Source organism: Rhipicephalus sanguineus, chromosome 7 (assembly GCF_013339695.2).
Source record: "Rhipicephalus sanguineus isolate Rsan-2018 chromosome 7, BIME_Rsan_1.4, whole genome shotgun sequence".
Taxonomy (NCBI): Eukaryota; Metazoa; Arthropoda; class Arachnida; order Ixodida; family Ixodidae; genus Rhipicephalus; species Rhipicephalus sanguineus.
The window spans coordinates 11447756-11464720 of NC_051182.1; the positions used below are offsets into that span (position 1 = coordinate 11447756).

The window sequence follows — 16965 nt, forward strand, 5'->3', positions numbered from 1 at the left end:
GCCTTTTATCTCTCACATTTCCCTCTTACAGTACTCTTGATTCGCGAGGTGGTGTCGCCGTCTGGGAGCGGTAGAGTGTAGTAATGCGTGGCTTAGGAGTGCTCTTGTCTAGGTAAGTTGGTGCGACATTTTCGACGTTAAACAGCACGAAGGACAAAGACGAAAGACACAAGTACACCAGGACCAGTGCTGATCCTGGACTGGTCCTGTTGTGAAGTCCAGGGGTTGAGGGAATCTCGTCTGGTCGGGAGGAGGCACTGTAGAAAAGGAACAAACGGCGACCACAATAAAAACACTTTAAAACAAACAAGATGTTTCGGCTCCCGCACGGGAGCCTTGTTCACAATGATTATGAACAGGGCTCTCGTGCGGGAGCCGAAACGTCTTGTTTGTTTTAGTGTTTTTATTGTAGCCGGCCTTTATTTCTTTTCTACAATGGTCTTGTTGTACTTGTGTTTTTCATATTTGTCCTTCGTGCTGGTTAACTTCACTAATTCATGACCTCCGCGATTAGTTCCAGCAGCGCGCCGTTGCGCCGTCGCTACGGCCGTCAAGTTAGGTGCGTTTTCAAAAGTGGAATTTTGTCAACGCCTTACACTGCGAGGCGGCGGCTTTAGCCGAAGCCTCGCTGATCGCATCCATCCATAATAAAAATAGCTCTGCAACGCTCGCCTGGCTATCACACAGCGTTCCCCGCTCGAACTGTGAGAAAGCACGGCCAGACTAGAGGCACGGCCGCTACATAAAAAGATGGTTGATCCCTCCGTCATAGGCATCGGAATAACACGAAAGTAAAGCGTGCCCTTACAGAAGTAACTGAATGTTTACTGTACATTGCTATAAGAGAGTTTGTACAATGTATATTGATGTCTGGCAGCTATAGCACAGTTTAACGTGGATGCACCCACTTTGATGATTGGTGGTACATCTCCATCCCGACGACTAACGTCCATGTTAAATGATTAAACAAACCCTTCTGGTAGTTGTAGTAGTTAACGGTGAAAGCGTAATCAAAGTACGAGGTGTGATAGCCAGAAGAGCGTCGCATATTGGACGCAGATCTTGGTCGCCATCCCGCGGCACTTTAGCGCCCCCACAGGGCAACAGCACCCCGCCGACCGGGAGAGTGGTAGATATAAAAGGCGCGTTTGTAAAGCCTCTGGAGTCTGTGACCATGGCGCAGTATTCTTTCGTCGGCACTATAGCGAACTAGAACCAACATGTTCTAGCTCACTATAGTCGGCACTCACGCGCGTCGGACGCAGGAATCATGTGCTCCGATGGAGCGGCGTTTGCGGCACAGACTAGCCGCGGAAACAGGATGAACGAAGATGAAGACGCAGGGTACCAGATTATTTTGCCTCCACTGCCAAAGGGACTCGTCACGCAAGACACCGTGTTTTTACATGGTGATGTGCGTGGTACGCCATATCGAGTGGAACATTTCCGAGACGCGCTTGGCCCTACAGGACTGCTGCCAGAAGGCTGTAGGATTGGGCGTGTTGATACAACATGATTATGAGTGCAAATCAGCGCAGCCGACAGGAGGGACAGAATCCAGGACACAGAGCGCTGAGTCAGCGCTCTGTGTCCTCTCTTCTGTCCCCTCCTGTCGGCTGAGCTGATTTGCACTCATAATCATGCTGCCAGATAGATATCTTAGCCCTGGGGGCCTACCAGATAAAGCATGTCTGGGCTGTCACCATGAGCAACGCAGACGCTACGAAAGGCTTGCTGGACGGAGGAGCTGAAGGTTAAGCGGCGACGCTGCATCATCGTGGACCCCCAAGACCAGCAGGTGCGGCTGCGTCTTCATTAGTTGCTCTATGGCGTCGCCGACAAAGATGTACGAACGGCGTTGGCGGCCTTTGGGAAGGTCGTTCAAGTAACCCGGGAGCGTTGGCGTGTCCAAGAAGTCAGCGACAAGGGGTCGACCGCTCGGTCCGTGCTGCTCAAGCTCAAGAGCGGCGTGAAGGTTGAAGATCTCCCGCACCAAATTAGGGTAGCTTGTGAACTAGCTCTCGTAGTTGCACCTGGTCGGCCAATGCAGTGTTTGCGCTGCCAAGGTACCGGCAATGTCAGAAGGGAGTGCAACGTACCCCGCTGCTCGCGCTGTCGTCGGTTCGGCCACGGTGAAGATGAGTGCATGCGTACGTACGCATCGGCAATTGGGTTCGCCGAAGGTGAAGACACAGCACAACTGGTGATGGACGCGACAGAGGCTGAGGATGCTGCGAAAGGGGCTGCTGACCTAGCGACCTCAGATGCTTCAGGATGTACCGCCGCATTGATCGGTGGAGATGGGCCAATGGCGCAAGCCGAGAACGAGCCTGGAGCGGCTGTACAGTGGCGTCCACTCGGCACAGCGTGGCAGCGCTCTGCGGAGCGCCAGTGCGTACGGCGGGGCCCAGCATCGAAACGAAGCTGCGCCAGTGCGTAGGCGCACACGAGTGCGCCGCTTATGCTGTGCTACAACTAGAGTGTACTAGAAAATATTCTAGTACACTCTACTACAACCAAGCAAGACCGGTGCCTGGCAACTACGGAGCGGCGCGCTCGAGTGATAGCAGACGACGCAAAGTATCTCCCGTGCGACCGCGTGCGCATGCGCCGCTACGCTTCGATGCGCGGCCGCGTCGGCCACACTGGCGCTCTCTGGAGCGCAGCCACGCTGAGCCGCGTTCACCCTAACAGTGGACGGCACTGTACATGAGCTAGCCTGCCAAACAGAGGACGGCTGCGCAAGTACCCCAACGGAGGCACCCGAGCCGATGGAATCGACCGAACACCTTACAGTGAAGAACGAGAACACCAATGTTGGAGCCCTGGTAAAAGACCCCACGAATCGTCTGCAGGAGGGAGCGAGGCGTCGAGTGGAAAGCATGTGGATGGGCCTCCTACGAAGGCGTCTTCTTTCAGACGCAGCAGCATAAGACTGCGTCAACCCGACTGTGGAGAAACATAAGACGCCACCACCCTCCAATGGCACCGGTCCACCTGGAGGCTCCGGAGACGTCTAGCTACGTGCTAGACGGTGAAGGTAAGCATCATGCTCCGGGCTAACTTCTTCACTAGGTAGACATGGCTTTTATACCGACTCTTAGATTGGCAACACTAAATGTTAGAGGTCTGGCTGCCAAGCGGAAATAGAGCCAAGTGGTGGATCACGATCAAGCTGCTGGTGGATCAAACAAGGTGCTGGTGGATCACGATCTGGATGTACTAGCTGTACGGGAAACAAAAGTAGACGGTGAAGGGGGGACCCGGGGCATGATGCTAAGGTTTACGGCGCGTTACTACGCCATTGTAAGCCATGCAGTAGGAACGTCTGCAGGCTGTGTCTTGTTTATCAAGAAGTTAACGGGTCTTGCAGGGCAAAACATCTTCTCATGTCCGTCTGGTAGATTAAATTCTTGTGATCTTAGTTTAAATGAACATCAGTGGCCCATTGTGTTTATTTATGCATCAAATTCTTGTGAGGAACGCACGCTATTTTTTTCGAAGTTAAAAGATCTCTTAAGTTTGGATAGGCAGCTTGTATTAATTGGTGATTTTAACTGCGTCCTTAATGCGCGAGACCGATCAAACGGACGCGTTATGAGCGACAACACTAGCAGGGTGCTAGCCGACATAATTACAGAATATGATTTAGAAGATGTGAGTGGCTGTATGGAGGGGACGCGAGAAGTGCGTTTCACACATTTTCAGGGTAATAACCACGCTCGCCTAGACCGCATTTACGTGTCTATTGAAATAATCACGCACTGTAAGACCTATGCTGTCTATCCCATTTCCTTCAGCGACCATTGTTTAGTTAAGTGTGATACGGGAAAGAAAAAAGTGGAAGTTTTTCGTAGGATCTGTGGAAGATGAATTGCAATTTAATAACCGACGAATGTTTTTTGGATCAGGTACTGAACTGCATCAAAGACATCAAAACCAATGGTGAAGTTAAACTTGCAGGACAATGGGAAGAGTTCAAGCAGCGTATAAAAATAAAAGCCATCGCTCGTTCTTGTGCAATGAGTTATCAAAATAAAAAGAAAGGAAAAGAACTGAGAACTACCTTCGAAAGGTTAATAGACTTGGAGTGTCAAGAGCCGGGAGCGTTTAAAAGTGACATACGCAATATTAAGCAGAAACTTGAATTGCATGACGAGGAACGCTATCGCGGTGCACTCGTTCACGCTAGGGCTGAGGCTTTAGCTGTTGGAGAGACGCCCACCAAAAGAGCGTTAGGATTGGAAAAAGCGAACGCTCGACGGAATCCCATTGAAAAAATCCGGCAGATACCACGCACTGTGGGAATCGATGTAATGCGAAGCAGCCAGCAAAGAGCTGCATACATCGACTTGTTTGTCTTTCAGGCAAATGAAGTCATTCATGCCATGGCATCTAGTTCACCATATATCGTATGTTTGCCATGCAGGCATGCATGCACAACCTGGTATATACCATGCTAGTGAAACGTATATTCTGGTATATACAACGTCTTTTATGTTCATCACGCACTCGTGTCATGCCATACCAATTTTGGCATATATCCAGTTAACAAAACGGCGCAGAGCCATTCACGCCAAAGCAAGTCCGCTTTAACCGAGTTCGCTTGTGTGCCGTGTAACATCGGCGAACCGTGGTTGGCGCTAACCGCGGTTCAATGCGGTTAACCGTGGTTGGTCGTAACTGCGGTTAACTTGCCTGTGTAACAAGGGTATGAAAAAATTAGGCACGTCACAGCGTACAGACCAATCGCATTGACAAATATAGACTACAAGATTGTAATGAAAATTTTGGCGGCTAGACTTCCGTCAGTAATAAAAGATATTGTCGGTCCACACCAAACGTGCGGAATCAAAGGTCCTTCCATAGTAACAAATATTCATAGAATGCGGCCTATTCTGGAGTGTGTTGACATGATTCAAGCTCGTGTAGCCGTACTCCAGCTGAATCTGGAGAAGGCGTTTGATTGTGGCGCCCATGTTATTTTGTTTGCAGTATTGGAGCATATTAATGTTGGTAAAATAATTGCTGACGGTGTCGCCCTGGCATATAGGATCGGTAGTACATGACTAATATTCAACAAGACACTGGGCCATTAAAATTGAGCATTCCGTTTGTCAAGGCTGCCCTGTCAGTCCACTGTTGTTTAGCATCTACATCGAAACATTGTCTGTCAATACTCCAGAACAATGTTGTTAGTGGGTTTCAGTTACAATGGTCAGAGGTAAAACTACTTGCGTATGCTGACGATGTTGCGATATGTAGTACTTCTTATGAAGGCATTGAAGAATCACTAAAAGTTTCTAAATCCTTCGCTAAAATTACAGGAAAGTCACATAAACTGGGGAAAGTGCCTAGGGTTTTGGCATGGCACGTGGCCTTCAACGCCTGATTTTTTTGCTACCATTAAGTGGACCAAAACGCCAGTAAAGTATCTTGCAGTTCCGCTGAAGTTATACAAAAGCACTGATAAGTGTTTGGAAGCAGCAAACAAAAGAAATGAGTGAGAAAGCGAGTAAGTGGAGGACAAATTATCTGTATGTTTGCTAGGGCTACCGTATGCAACTGGTTTTTTTTGTCTAAGCTATGGTACGTGATGCAAGTGATGTACTTTTCAAGGGTCAACGTGCAGAAAATGCGTAGGGTTCATTCTAAAATAACAGGGCGTGCAAACACGGACACAAGAAAGAAGTCAGGACACCACAAACGCCTGACTTCTTTCTTGTGTCCGTGTTTGCACGCCCTGTCTTTTTAGAATGAATACTTACCAACTAGCTCAGCTCTCTGTTATTCTAATGCATAGGGTGTTTGCGACATTTGTGTGGGGGTCCAACTGGGAAAGGTGCAGTCGCACAAACTTGTTGAAGCGGGTAAAGAGTGGCGGCCTTGGACTGGCACATCTGTTCATAAAACAGTTGGTAAATACGTTTTTCTTTTTCCGTGAGGCAAGCCACCCATTCCTGTTAACAGTGCGCCAAATAAGACTTGGTCGACTGTTGCCCGAGTTTGTTGTCAGCACTCAAGAGATGAAAGTTGCAGTACAAGGCTATGTGAAGGAAGTTGTGGCAAGTGTGCGTTTTTCGAGCGTCCGCTTTTCAACCTAGTACCTTTTTTCTGTTGGAAAGAAAAATCTTTATAAGGATGTACGTGAGCTTGTGTTGCCCATCCCAATGTACAGAGCGCTATATGGTGCTGGCAAGGGTCAGAATGTACTTAAGCGAGTTAAAAAAATGGAAGTAGCTCCAAATGCAAAATCTTTCTTCTTGAAATTGCACAGAGGAACACTACCAGTAAAAAACCTTTTAGAGGAGCAAGGTTTCTATATGCCACGGGGCTCCGACTGCTTAATTTGTAACCAACCCGAAACAATTGACTACGTCTTTCTGCACTGTTGGGAGGGGGTGTACTTTTGGGACGTGTTGCAGAGGGCAATAGAAAAAGAATTTCCGTTAGACCCCCATGGAATTCGGTATTTAGCAATAGACAATGAGGACGGACTACCTTTTGACCTAATCATGATGATTGGCTTGCACAGTATATGGCGCTCACGAATGGCTGGATTTTACTGTGACCCGGATAGAAGACCGGCAAGACAGTATTTTCAAGAAAATATGCCCCAATTTCTCGAGGTAGAAAAAACAAATGAATGCGTTCCTTCATGGTTGGCTAGGGCAGAACCCCTGCTTAATATGAAGGAATTTTAAATCACAATGTTGGTTATCCAGTGGTTGACGGTAGATGTGTGCCTACCTGTTTGTAGTATCTTGTAACATAATTCTGTTGTCCCCGTTTATGTGGTGTACAACCGGAAATAAAGGAACAAAAGACCGTGGCGCAGGCAGTGGATAACGTGCCCGGCATCTGTTGTTGCTGACCGAGCGGTCGTGGGTTCGATGCCCGTTGACGGAGCTTTTTTTTGCCATCTGATCGTGTAAATTTTTTCGACTTCATTTCCGTGACGGAAATACGTCACTGAAGTCTTGGTGGACCCCGGCATAAAACACTGTCTTGTTAAAAAAAATTGGCCGCGTATCTGCGATCTGCGTGCTTCGTTGCAAATGTCGTCGAAAGACGATAGTCTTCTGCCGGCTGTACTACGAGTCCTGGTGTCATCTGCGGCCATCCGCGATGCTGTTCTCGTATCAATTTTTTCATCAAGCGGCCATTTATGTTTTGCCTTGCCTCAGACAGTGCCTCCTCTATGTTGAATCGGCTGCATCTGGCTGCCAGCCAGATGCGGCCGATTCAACATAGAGGATGCGCTGTCTGGCATTGATTAAATAGAGGAGGCGCTGCGTGAGATACGGACGCCATCTGGCAGTGGCGTCGGGAAACATGAGCTTGTGCGGAACCCAGGGAAACTGCCAGGTGGCAGCACCATATCGTCAGCAAAAGGCTTCTTCTTGCATAGCGTCGCATTTTCAGCGCAGCCTAAGAAACACTAGGGTCTTTAGAATTACGCACATATGTATTTTCTGTAAAGGAACACACCACCTAACACTTACGTATTGATGTTGCGCCTCAGATATGCGTAATATTTGCTTTTCGATCGACAATGCTCAAAATAATGAACGCAGCTACCAGTTCAAGATGGCTGGGCGTTCAGCAAGTGCTTAAACTTTGGCCGGGTGGCTGAATCGTGTGACAGACAGACAGACAGACAGACAGACAGACAGACAGACAGACAGACAGACAGACAGACAGACAGACAGACAGACAGACAGACAGGCCGAAACTTCTGCGTTCAAGTATCCCAAGAAAGACTATCGTCTTTTAAAAATAGGTGCGGCATGCTGCGTGGTGTTGAAACGGCGTCTCGGGCCTAGTTCTCCTCGCGCCCGCTCTGGAGCCACTGCTCCGGACGGCCGTTCATGGAGAAGCGCTTCCACAGATGCATTGGTACACGCGACAGTGACTCTAATCAAGCCGTAAATAACGCATTTTATAGTTGCAAATTACAGGTTGAATACCAAAGCCATTAGAAGTGCCGATTACCCCACATATGTGAACAGTTTGCCCTAGGAGTGCCAATCATTTGTATAGTGGGCCTCAATATTCCCCATGAAGGCTGCCCGCTTGACTCAGCTGAAATTAAATGTGCGCTATTACGAATAATCGTGAGTTAAAAGACATCCCTTCATTTCATCTCTATCGGCATACAATTGTTTCAACTGTTCTTCTTGACGAGCAACTTCCTTTTTCAATCTGTTCACTGCTTTGTTTGACTGTTCCAGGAGATGCGCAAGATCAAATGTGGTTTGGCAGGCCTGATCTACAGGAACGCTACGTTCACTGTGGAACGAGCGCTTCGATCTCGTCTTTCCCAGGGTTCGAGGAACATTGTATCTTGGGGCTTTCACAATCCTGAGTAAAGGTGTGCGCTGCCGCGCCGCGCCGCCGTCGCCGCCTGTTTTTGGTCACGCCGCTCGCGCCGCCGCCGCCACGCAATAATTGCGGCGCGCCGCCGTTAGTGTTTTCTTTTATTTCGAAGACGGAATCTGGAAATAAAATACAGCACTTCGCCGGAGGAGCTCTTCTCGATGTGTCCATGTAATGAACTGTCCATTTCAGCGGCCGCTGAATAGCGGGAGGCTCGGCGAGAAGCGCGCCCTGTTTCCGGTTCTTCTTCTGCAGCGCCATCATGACACACAAAGCTTTCAAACACTCTCGAGACAAATGATAGGGACGGAATGCGCTTCAATGCAACGAACGCAGCCCTCAGAGAGCCGATTTCGGTGCACATGTCTTTTGATCGCATTAGCCATCGATTTAGGTTTAATGCGGTCGCTCGTGTAACTGAGGCTGTAAGGTCGGTACGCATTCCCTGCATCGTTCTCAAACATCTGGGACACATTCATATGCAAATTCAGACTTGAAAAGTTCCTGTTTTCGTGCATTTCGTCCACTCTCTTCTTACGCTAGAATCTGCTGGTGGGTTTGGTGCGGAGACGTGGTCAAGAGCGAGGTGACAACACGGCTCACCGCTTTTTCGAATCACTGAACGTGCTCTGCCGAAATGGACTGTGGACATCTCCTTTGGGTGAACGCATCGAGAATAGCTCTCCTAAAGTTGCAGTATCTTTTTCTTCTCCAGAAATATCACGAGTATTGTCTGACCTTAACGCTGCCGCGTCCTCCAGCATTAAAGGGCGACGACCCAACTCGCTGGTTAGCATATTCTTGGAGTCTTGGACCTAGTACACTGTGCATAAATAAATAAAATAGATAAGTAATATATATGTCTCGGTGCGTTAGTACACTTTTAGGCGCGAAGCAGCTTATGAACGAGGCCTGTCCCCCCCGGCGTGACCAGTGCCCCGTGTGCCACTAGATGTATGAAGAAAGAAGAGAACGAAGTTTTCGCACGAGCGGAGAGCTCGCGCGTGGTGTGCAGAAAGGAATATTTGTCTGACATATGGACGTGCGATAGAGCGCTCGCTCCACTGCGGCGCGTGCTCTGGTTAGATCATGCAAGGTATAGCCCATAAATCGTGCAAGGTACCCACTTCGCCATAAATCATCGTCATTCATGCAAGGTATCCACTACGCCATAAATCATGCAAGGTACCCAATACGCCATAAATCATCGTCATTCATGCAAGGTACCCACTACGTCATAAATAATGCAAGGTACCCCTCGATGCGAAGCAGCTTATGAACGAGGCCTGTCTCCCCGGCGTCGCGTCGACGTAGCCAGTGCCCCAGACGATCCGGAGCGGCGTGTGTCGCACAAAAACAGTCGATGAGCGTCTTCCTTATATAAAACTGTTTATTTTATGCACACGGGAACAAGAGAAACAAAAAGGCGCTTTTAAACTGCTTTCAACGAGGAATATAAAGGCGCTGGGCAGCGTTGAATAGAAAGACCAGGCCTGTCGTCTTTTCTTCTGATTGCAACCGCCCCAAAAATCCCAGGTGCCTCTTCGCGCTCATGTACGCGCCTTCCCTCCCCCTCCTCTCACCCGATTCGCCGCCCCTCGGTCCATAACTCTGTCAACGCAAACACAGTCGTCAGCTACAGAGGTCTGTTCTGGAGCAGCCGCGTTGGTCGCCTCTTCTGAATTTGAAAGGAAACAGCGGCGATAACGGAGGGGGGAAAAGAAAGGGAGGCAAAGAAACGCAAAGTTACAACACTGCCCCGCCGAATGAGCCTGCTCATTCTACAGTTCGGACATTTCCAGAGGGTACAGTCGCTGAACGGGGCGCCTTACACGCTTGCCCTGCGGCGTCCTGACTTCACACGATCGTATTGCCCCGTCTCGACCGGGAAACAGCGAAACAATGACACCGGCCTTCCACAGTAGTCGTGGGAGATTCTCCTGTACGAGCACCACGTCGCCGATCCTCGGCTCCCTCCCCTTTGCCGGCTTCGTTGCATACGCCGAGCGCAGCTGTTTCAGATATTCGCTGTGCCAGACCTGCCAGAATGCGTTGACTGTTTGCTTTCTGTTTTCCACAGCATTCGCAAAGAACTCGCGTCTGGTTCGAGCGCTCGGTTACCAGCGGCTGGCAAAGCAGTTAGCCGCTTTCCGGTCAGTAAGCTGGCCGGTGAAAGGGGGGGGGGGCGTCGTTGGGGTCGTCGTGCACGTGGGTGAGGGGCCTAGAATTTATGACCGCTTCAACTTCTGTTAGGACGGTCGACAGCTCAGTGAAGCCGAGACATCGGCGTCCGATTACTTTCTTGAGCGCCGTTTTCACACTGCGAACCAGTCGTTCGTAGAAGCCTCCCCAACATGGGGCGTGCTCGACAATGAAATCCACTCTATGTTGGAACGGGCGAAACAAGCCAAAGTGTCAGGGTGCCGCAGGGTCTTCCAAAGAACGGCGAGTTCTTTCGACGCGCGTTTGAAGGCCAGGGCGTTATCTGAGTGAACTATTTTGCACAGCCTCTACGCGCCAAAAACCGACAGAAAGCCCACAAGAAACTCTCCGTAGTCATGTCCGGCACGTGTTGAAGATTAACTGCTCTAGTCACCGCGCACGTAAAAAGTACAATGTACGCCTTCACTTGCACCGCCCTCTCCTTGACATAGAGGGGGCCGGCAAAGTCAACCCCGATCACTTCGAAGGGGTCAGCCTGAGTCGTTCGATCAGGTGGAAGAAGACCCGTCGACGGCTCGATGTTAGTAGCACTGTACCGCCTACACACCACACACGCACGCACAACACTTTTCACAATCTGACGTCCACGAAGGATCCAATACCTCTCACGCAACTGCACTAGAGTTATCTCTGACGCCTGCGTGGAGAAGTTGATGATGAGTGCGCTGCACAATAAGCACTGTGTATCTGTGTTGCCCCGGCAGTAAAACAGGGTGTCGCTCGTTGTGTGTCACATTCTGCGAACAAAGACGTCCTCGTATCCGAAGCAGGCCATCGCTGTCTGTCCACAGCGTGAAGTCTTTCAGCAGAGAGTTGCTTGGCAGCATGGATCCATTTGCTGTGCTCCGAAGTTCGTTGGAAAAGGCAGAGTTTTGCGCTTTCTTTAGCCAAAGAATGTGAGCGCGCTCAATCTCCTCGGCTGTTAATGGACCGCATGTCTTGATTCTCGAACGCAGATTCTTCACAAACCGCAGAACCCACGCGGTCACCCGATCCACTCTAGTTGCAGAGCTAAACCTGGCAAGGTCAAGCAATTCGTCCTCGTCGTTGACCGCACTATTCAGCACCTGCACCTCTTCTTTCTGCTCCAACTCCTCAGGCGCGAAGCTTCCAGATTGATGTACGATAGGCCACGCGGCCTGTCCTTGCGTCATCCACAGTGGACCGTTCCACCACCAGTGGCTCGACTTAAGTTGACCAGCTGTTAGTCCGCGGGTCATCAGGTCCGCTGGATTCATTTTTCCAGGGCAGTGCCGCCCCGCCGCTCTGTCGGTGTTCTGTTGAATCTCGGTGACGCGGTTTCGGACGAATTCTTTCCATCTCGATGCATCCCCTCGGATCCAGCTCAGCGCAATCATGGAGGCCGTCCAAAAATGAGCTTCGTGAAATTCGATCTTCAGATTACTGGTCACAAACTGAAAAAGCCTTGAGGCGAGCAAGGTGGCCATTAATTCCAGTCGCGCCGATGTGACAGTTTTCACGGAAGCTACCCTGCACTTCGAAATGACGAGGCTGGATGTGCGCCGTCCGGTTGTGCTCTCACTGCACAAGTACACCACAGCTCCGTAAGCCTTCGTGCTTGCGTCAGCAAACACGTGCAGCGTCCTGGGCTCTGGGGTTCCCTCAATTTCATAATTGTAAGCTCTGTTGATCTTGATTGTTTGCAGTACGGGAAGCTCCTCGCACCACTTAGTCAAATTCTGTAGCACGTCATCAAGTAAAGACCGGTCACATTTGATGTTCTGCCTCCAAATCTCCTGAAACACACATTTCGCCCTTATCGTGTACGGTGACAGGAATCCAAGAGGATCGTACAGCCTCGCCGTCGTTTGCAAGACAAAACGCTTAGTGTTTATCCTTGCTTTCGCGAAGTCGATGACAGCGTCAGGAGCAAAGGTGAGGACATCCTCGTTCGCTTTCCATGTAAGGCCAAGAACCTTTAGGAGATTTGCTGGTTTCCCAAGGGGTTTTTCGGGAATGTCATCATTACTGAATAGCTCCATCATTTCTTTGCTATTTGATCCCCATTTGTGCAAACTCATCGATACAGCACGGAAAATGTCTTTCGTTTCCTCGCAAATTTTTTACCGCCTGCTCGACAGTCTCAGCTCCACAGATCAGCTAGGTCACCTACATAAATGCTGTTCTTTATGAGGTCGGCCGTTTCGGGGTAATCCTGTTTCATTTTTTCCGAGTGATACTGTAGAGTAGCCGCCAAGAGGAATGGACCGATGTTATTCCGAATGGGACTCTAGCCATTCTGAATGTTTGAACCTCTGGCAGAGGGTTTCCCTGCTCGGGACTGCTGGCGTACCACAAGAACTGCAACGCATCCCTGTGCTCCGGAGCCACACTCAGCTGCAAAAACGCTTTCTTGATATCGGCGACCAGCGCTATGCGATGACATCGAAAGTGAGCAATAGCCTCACGAGGTCGGGATTTAGATTTGGGCACTTTTCAAATTTTGTTTAGTGACCTTGCGTCGATACCGTGTGACGAGGCATCAAACACGATCCTCAAGTTTGTGCTGCTCCGCTGTCGAAGAACTGGCTGATGGGGCATTTAATAAATGGGATGACTGACTCATCCGCAGCTGGCTCTGCTATTCCCTCGGCCAGCAACCGTCGCATTTCAGCGTCGTACTCGCCCATAAGGCCGGGTGGCTTAGGAAGCCTCTTGCTCAAAAGGCGGAACCGTCCTTCTGCCACGGAGCAATTATTTGATAACTCCACATTCTCTTTCCATGGAAGCTTAACTTCATATCGCCCGTCAACCATCTTAATGTCTTTGGTAAAGCCCTCCATCAAGTGCATATCTGGGGACTCTGTCGGTTTATCAGACACGCCAATGCCCTCAAGCTCCCAGAATAGTCGGAGGATGGGCTCCGTTTGCTGGTCAGCCACCGAAGCTCTTAATACGACTGCTTGGGCACAGTTAACTGCCTTGCAGTTCGACACGGTTGGCCCCTGCACCACCCAGCCAAAGACAGTTTCGATGGCTGTCAATTTGCTGCTCAGTGTATTCGTTCTTCTTGTCAGGTATTCCCAAAAGTTGTTGGAACCGATGAGCACGTCGACTGTGACGTCTTGCTCCATCGGATCATCGCCTAGGGGCAGTGACAGTTCACGCAAAGTCGCCTTCATTTGCTCGTCGGGGCAAGGGATGATTTGCTCGCATATTGATGGCACATCTAGAGCATCAAATACGTACTCCTCTTTAGTAGCATCATTTGGAAGGACATGTACTTTGCGGTAACTGTCCTGTTGTTGTTGTCCCCCAAAAACATCAATGGTGACAACTTCTGTTCCAAGGAGCCTGCAACCAAGCTTTCGCGAGCACTCTTCGGTAATAAACGTTCTTTGGCTGCCGCTGTCAAAAAGGATCCGCGAAACTTCCTTCGTTTTCGTTCCCTTATCCTATGCTGTGACAGTTGGCATCAATACCGTTTGAGTTGTGCCAATAACGTCCGCTTCTGATGCGTGCAGGCTCACATGCTCATTTGCTACTCTTGGCATTCGTGTCCTTTTGGGCATTTGCAAATGCGGGATTGCACATTGACGTGGCATGTCGGTGGCTGCACCTTTTGCATACGATTCTGACCTTGCACTGTTTTGCAATGTGCCCCCTTTTCCTGCAGCGGAAGCACACTCCTTTAGAGGAAAGAATCGCCTTTTTCTCCGCCAGTTCCAAGCTGGAGTTCCAGTCCTGACTCTGATGACCCGTGGATCCGCAAATCTCGCATGCGACTTTAAAGGTTGGTCCATGCAGAGCCGCAGCGGACGGTGGTGGACAATTCAATCGCTGGGGCCTTACATGCTGACGATCGAAAGACAATGCAGGCTTACCCAGTGAATTGTCGGGCCGATGATCTCGTGTCTTTTCCCGGCTGTCCACCTCCAAACTGAAGAAGCGGAGCAAGGTGGTGAGCACCGTCCGATGTTCAGTTGCCGATCCGGCTGATGAAGAGCCACCAGCCGTGAATGAAGTACCCGGTTCCTGCTGCGCCTCCGCCTGAGATCGATGATAGCTGAGCACCAACTCCCTTGGCAGTGTCCGCAGGAGCACCGGGTAGAGCATTGCCTCGTAGGATTCCTCTCCGACACCCAAGACCTTCAAACCACGAATGTGGACTTGGACGGAATCGAGCATACGCCGCAATTCGCACACATTTTTTGCGGAATTTACCGGACATATGTCGATCAGGCCTTGCAAGTGATCTTGAACCAAGGCAGAGGAGTCCCGGAAGCGCTTCTGAAGGATGTCGATGGCGTCTGCGTAGCACTGCGAAGTCGCCTGAAGACCGGCAATTGCTGCGGCAGCTTCCCCAGTGAGCAGCGATTTCAGGTAATTGAATCGGTCTATGTTGCTCAGTTCTTGATTCTTATTAATGGCAATATCAAATTGTTCCCAAAATGGTTGCAAGTTCCTCCTCTTGCCGTCGAACTTCAATAGTTCCAACTTAGGAAGCTTCGGTCTCTTTGATTTCGAACGGCTGGGGCCTCCTGGGTAACTGGTTCCCTTTGGACACATTTCCTTCGATATTCAAGTCACCCGACGTACGTCGCTAGATTATCGCTGTATTCTAGAACAGTTTCGAATTCCGCTTCTGCGTCTTCCTCTCTAAGGTGAGCTCTATCGCAGCGTCTGCGTCTTTGAGTGACGTTCGGCTAACCGCAGACGATCTATGAGAACACTCACCTCTTCGAGGTCGACGGCAGAAGCGCTGTTCAGGATCTTGTCTGCGTCGTTGGTGAAGCGCGTCACTGGCGACCTGATCACTTTCCTCTTTTCCTAAGGATCTCCATAGCTGTCCAAGGGATCGTTTGTCTGCGTCGTTGCCAGGAACGGTCGATGCTGTTCGATGGATGTTTAGTCCATTCCCGGGTGTCGGCACCAAATCATGTCGCACAAAAACAGTCGTGAGCTGTTCCTTAATATAAAACTGTTTATTTATGTACACAGGAACAAGAGAAACAAAAAGGCGCTTTGTAAATTACTGCTTTAACGAGAAGTATAAAAGAGGCTGGGCAGCGTTGAATAGAAAGACCAGGCCTGTCGTCTATTCCTCTGATTGCAACCGCCCCAAAAATCCCGGGTGCCTCTTCGCGCTCATGTACGCGCCCTCCCTCCCCCCTCCTCTCTCCCGATTCGCCGCCCCTCGGTCCATAACTCTGTCAACGCAAACACAGTCGTCAGCTACAGAGCTCTGTTCTGGAGCGCCGCGTTGGTCGCCTCTTTCTGAATTTGAAAGGAACAGCGGCGATAACGGAGGGGGGAAAAGAAAAGGGAGGCAAAGTAAACGCAAGTTACAAACAACGTGCTCGCGAGGCCGAAGCGAAACGGCGCGTTGACATCGCATTCTCAAACTTCAGCGCAACCCTTGCAGCAAGAGTCATTAACTTTATACTTACGGACCACGAAGCCGTTATACTCAAGGGAAACGTTCCCCTGAGCTTAAGTCATATATGTCGAGTAACACATCAGGGGAACCTCGAATAGAAGGACGATGAACAATGATGAAGAAAATAAACATTTTACAGAAATCTAAGTACACTCATGGCTGCTTGCATACAACTCAGGGTTCCCTTACGGGGAGATGGCGGGATTTTTTTCCTTTCATTCTTACTCGAGAAATCGTTAATAATACCGAAGTAAAAGAGAATGGCCAACTTAGAATATAGCCGAGCTAGTTAGTAGGTATTCATGTTAAAAAGACATGACGTGGAAACACGGACATAAAGAGAAAAGTCGAGAGAGTGAACAGCTAATCCTCTCACGTAGACCCCTACTCGCACTTGATTGATAGGTATGGAATGTGCAGATAAATATTTGTGTCTACCTTCGGTTCCGCCGCTGTGTGATTTTTCAGTTGCTAACGGCATTCTGGCTTCTTGAATGCTCTCCTGTGTCCATGTTTGCACGTCCTGTTTTATAAAGGGCCCCTAACAGCCTCTGAAAATACAACAAAAAACAAAAACTACGAGCGCGTTCTTCCTCTCTGGCGTTCCTGTCTTTTGGTGCACTTCGTGATGCCAGAACAGTGATTCACGTCACACAATCAGGGTACATACTCTAGATTGGTCCATATACGAGAAATAATAGTTGTGAATTGTCTCTCATACTGCTTTACTGTGCACCCGCGCACGATAGTCGTGCGAGAAAAGCTCTTGCTTCTCTCGCACGACTACCGTGCGCGATTAACTGATTTCTCTCATTTTGTGGGTTTGCGACGCCGCGCATGCAGAGGTAAAGACTGTAGCCGACATGCGCGAAATCATGATAGGTTCAACGCTTAGTGCTGACATTATACGCGTGCTTTATGAAGAAATAAGTGGCGAGGAGATGTCCCCAGTAAGAAGGGTA

The 16965-nt window shown here is 49.7% G+C and overlaps 1 protein-coding gene across 1 annotated transcript in view; it reads left to right on the forward strand.

Annotated features, from left to right (window-relative positions):
• The window catches only part of LOC119400580 (nuclear pore complex protein Nup155), a 61498-nt gene extending 49135 nt beyond the window's left edge, over positions 1 to 12363 (forward strand). The window contains exons 4-6 of the mRNA XM_049417724.1: positions 2920 to 3040; positions 10460 to 10532; positions 12270 to 12363. Of these exons, the coding sequence (XP_049273681.1) occupies positions 2920 to 3040; positions 10460 to 10532; positions 12270 to 12363 (288 nt within the window). The remainder of the gene's footprint in view (positions 1 to 2919; positions 3041 to 10459; positions 10533 to 12269) is intronic.
• The last annotated feature ends 4602 nt before the right edge of the window (positions 12364 to 16965 follow it).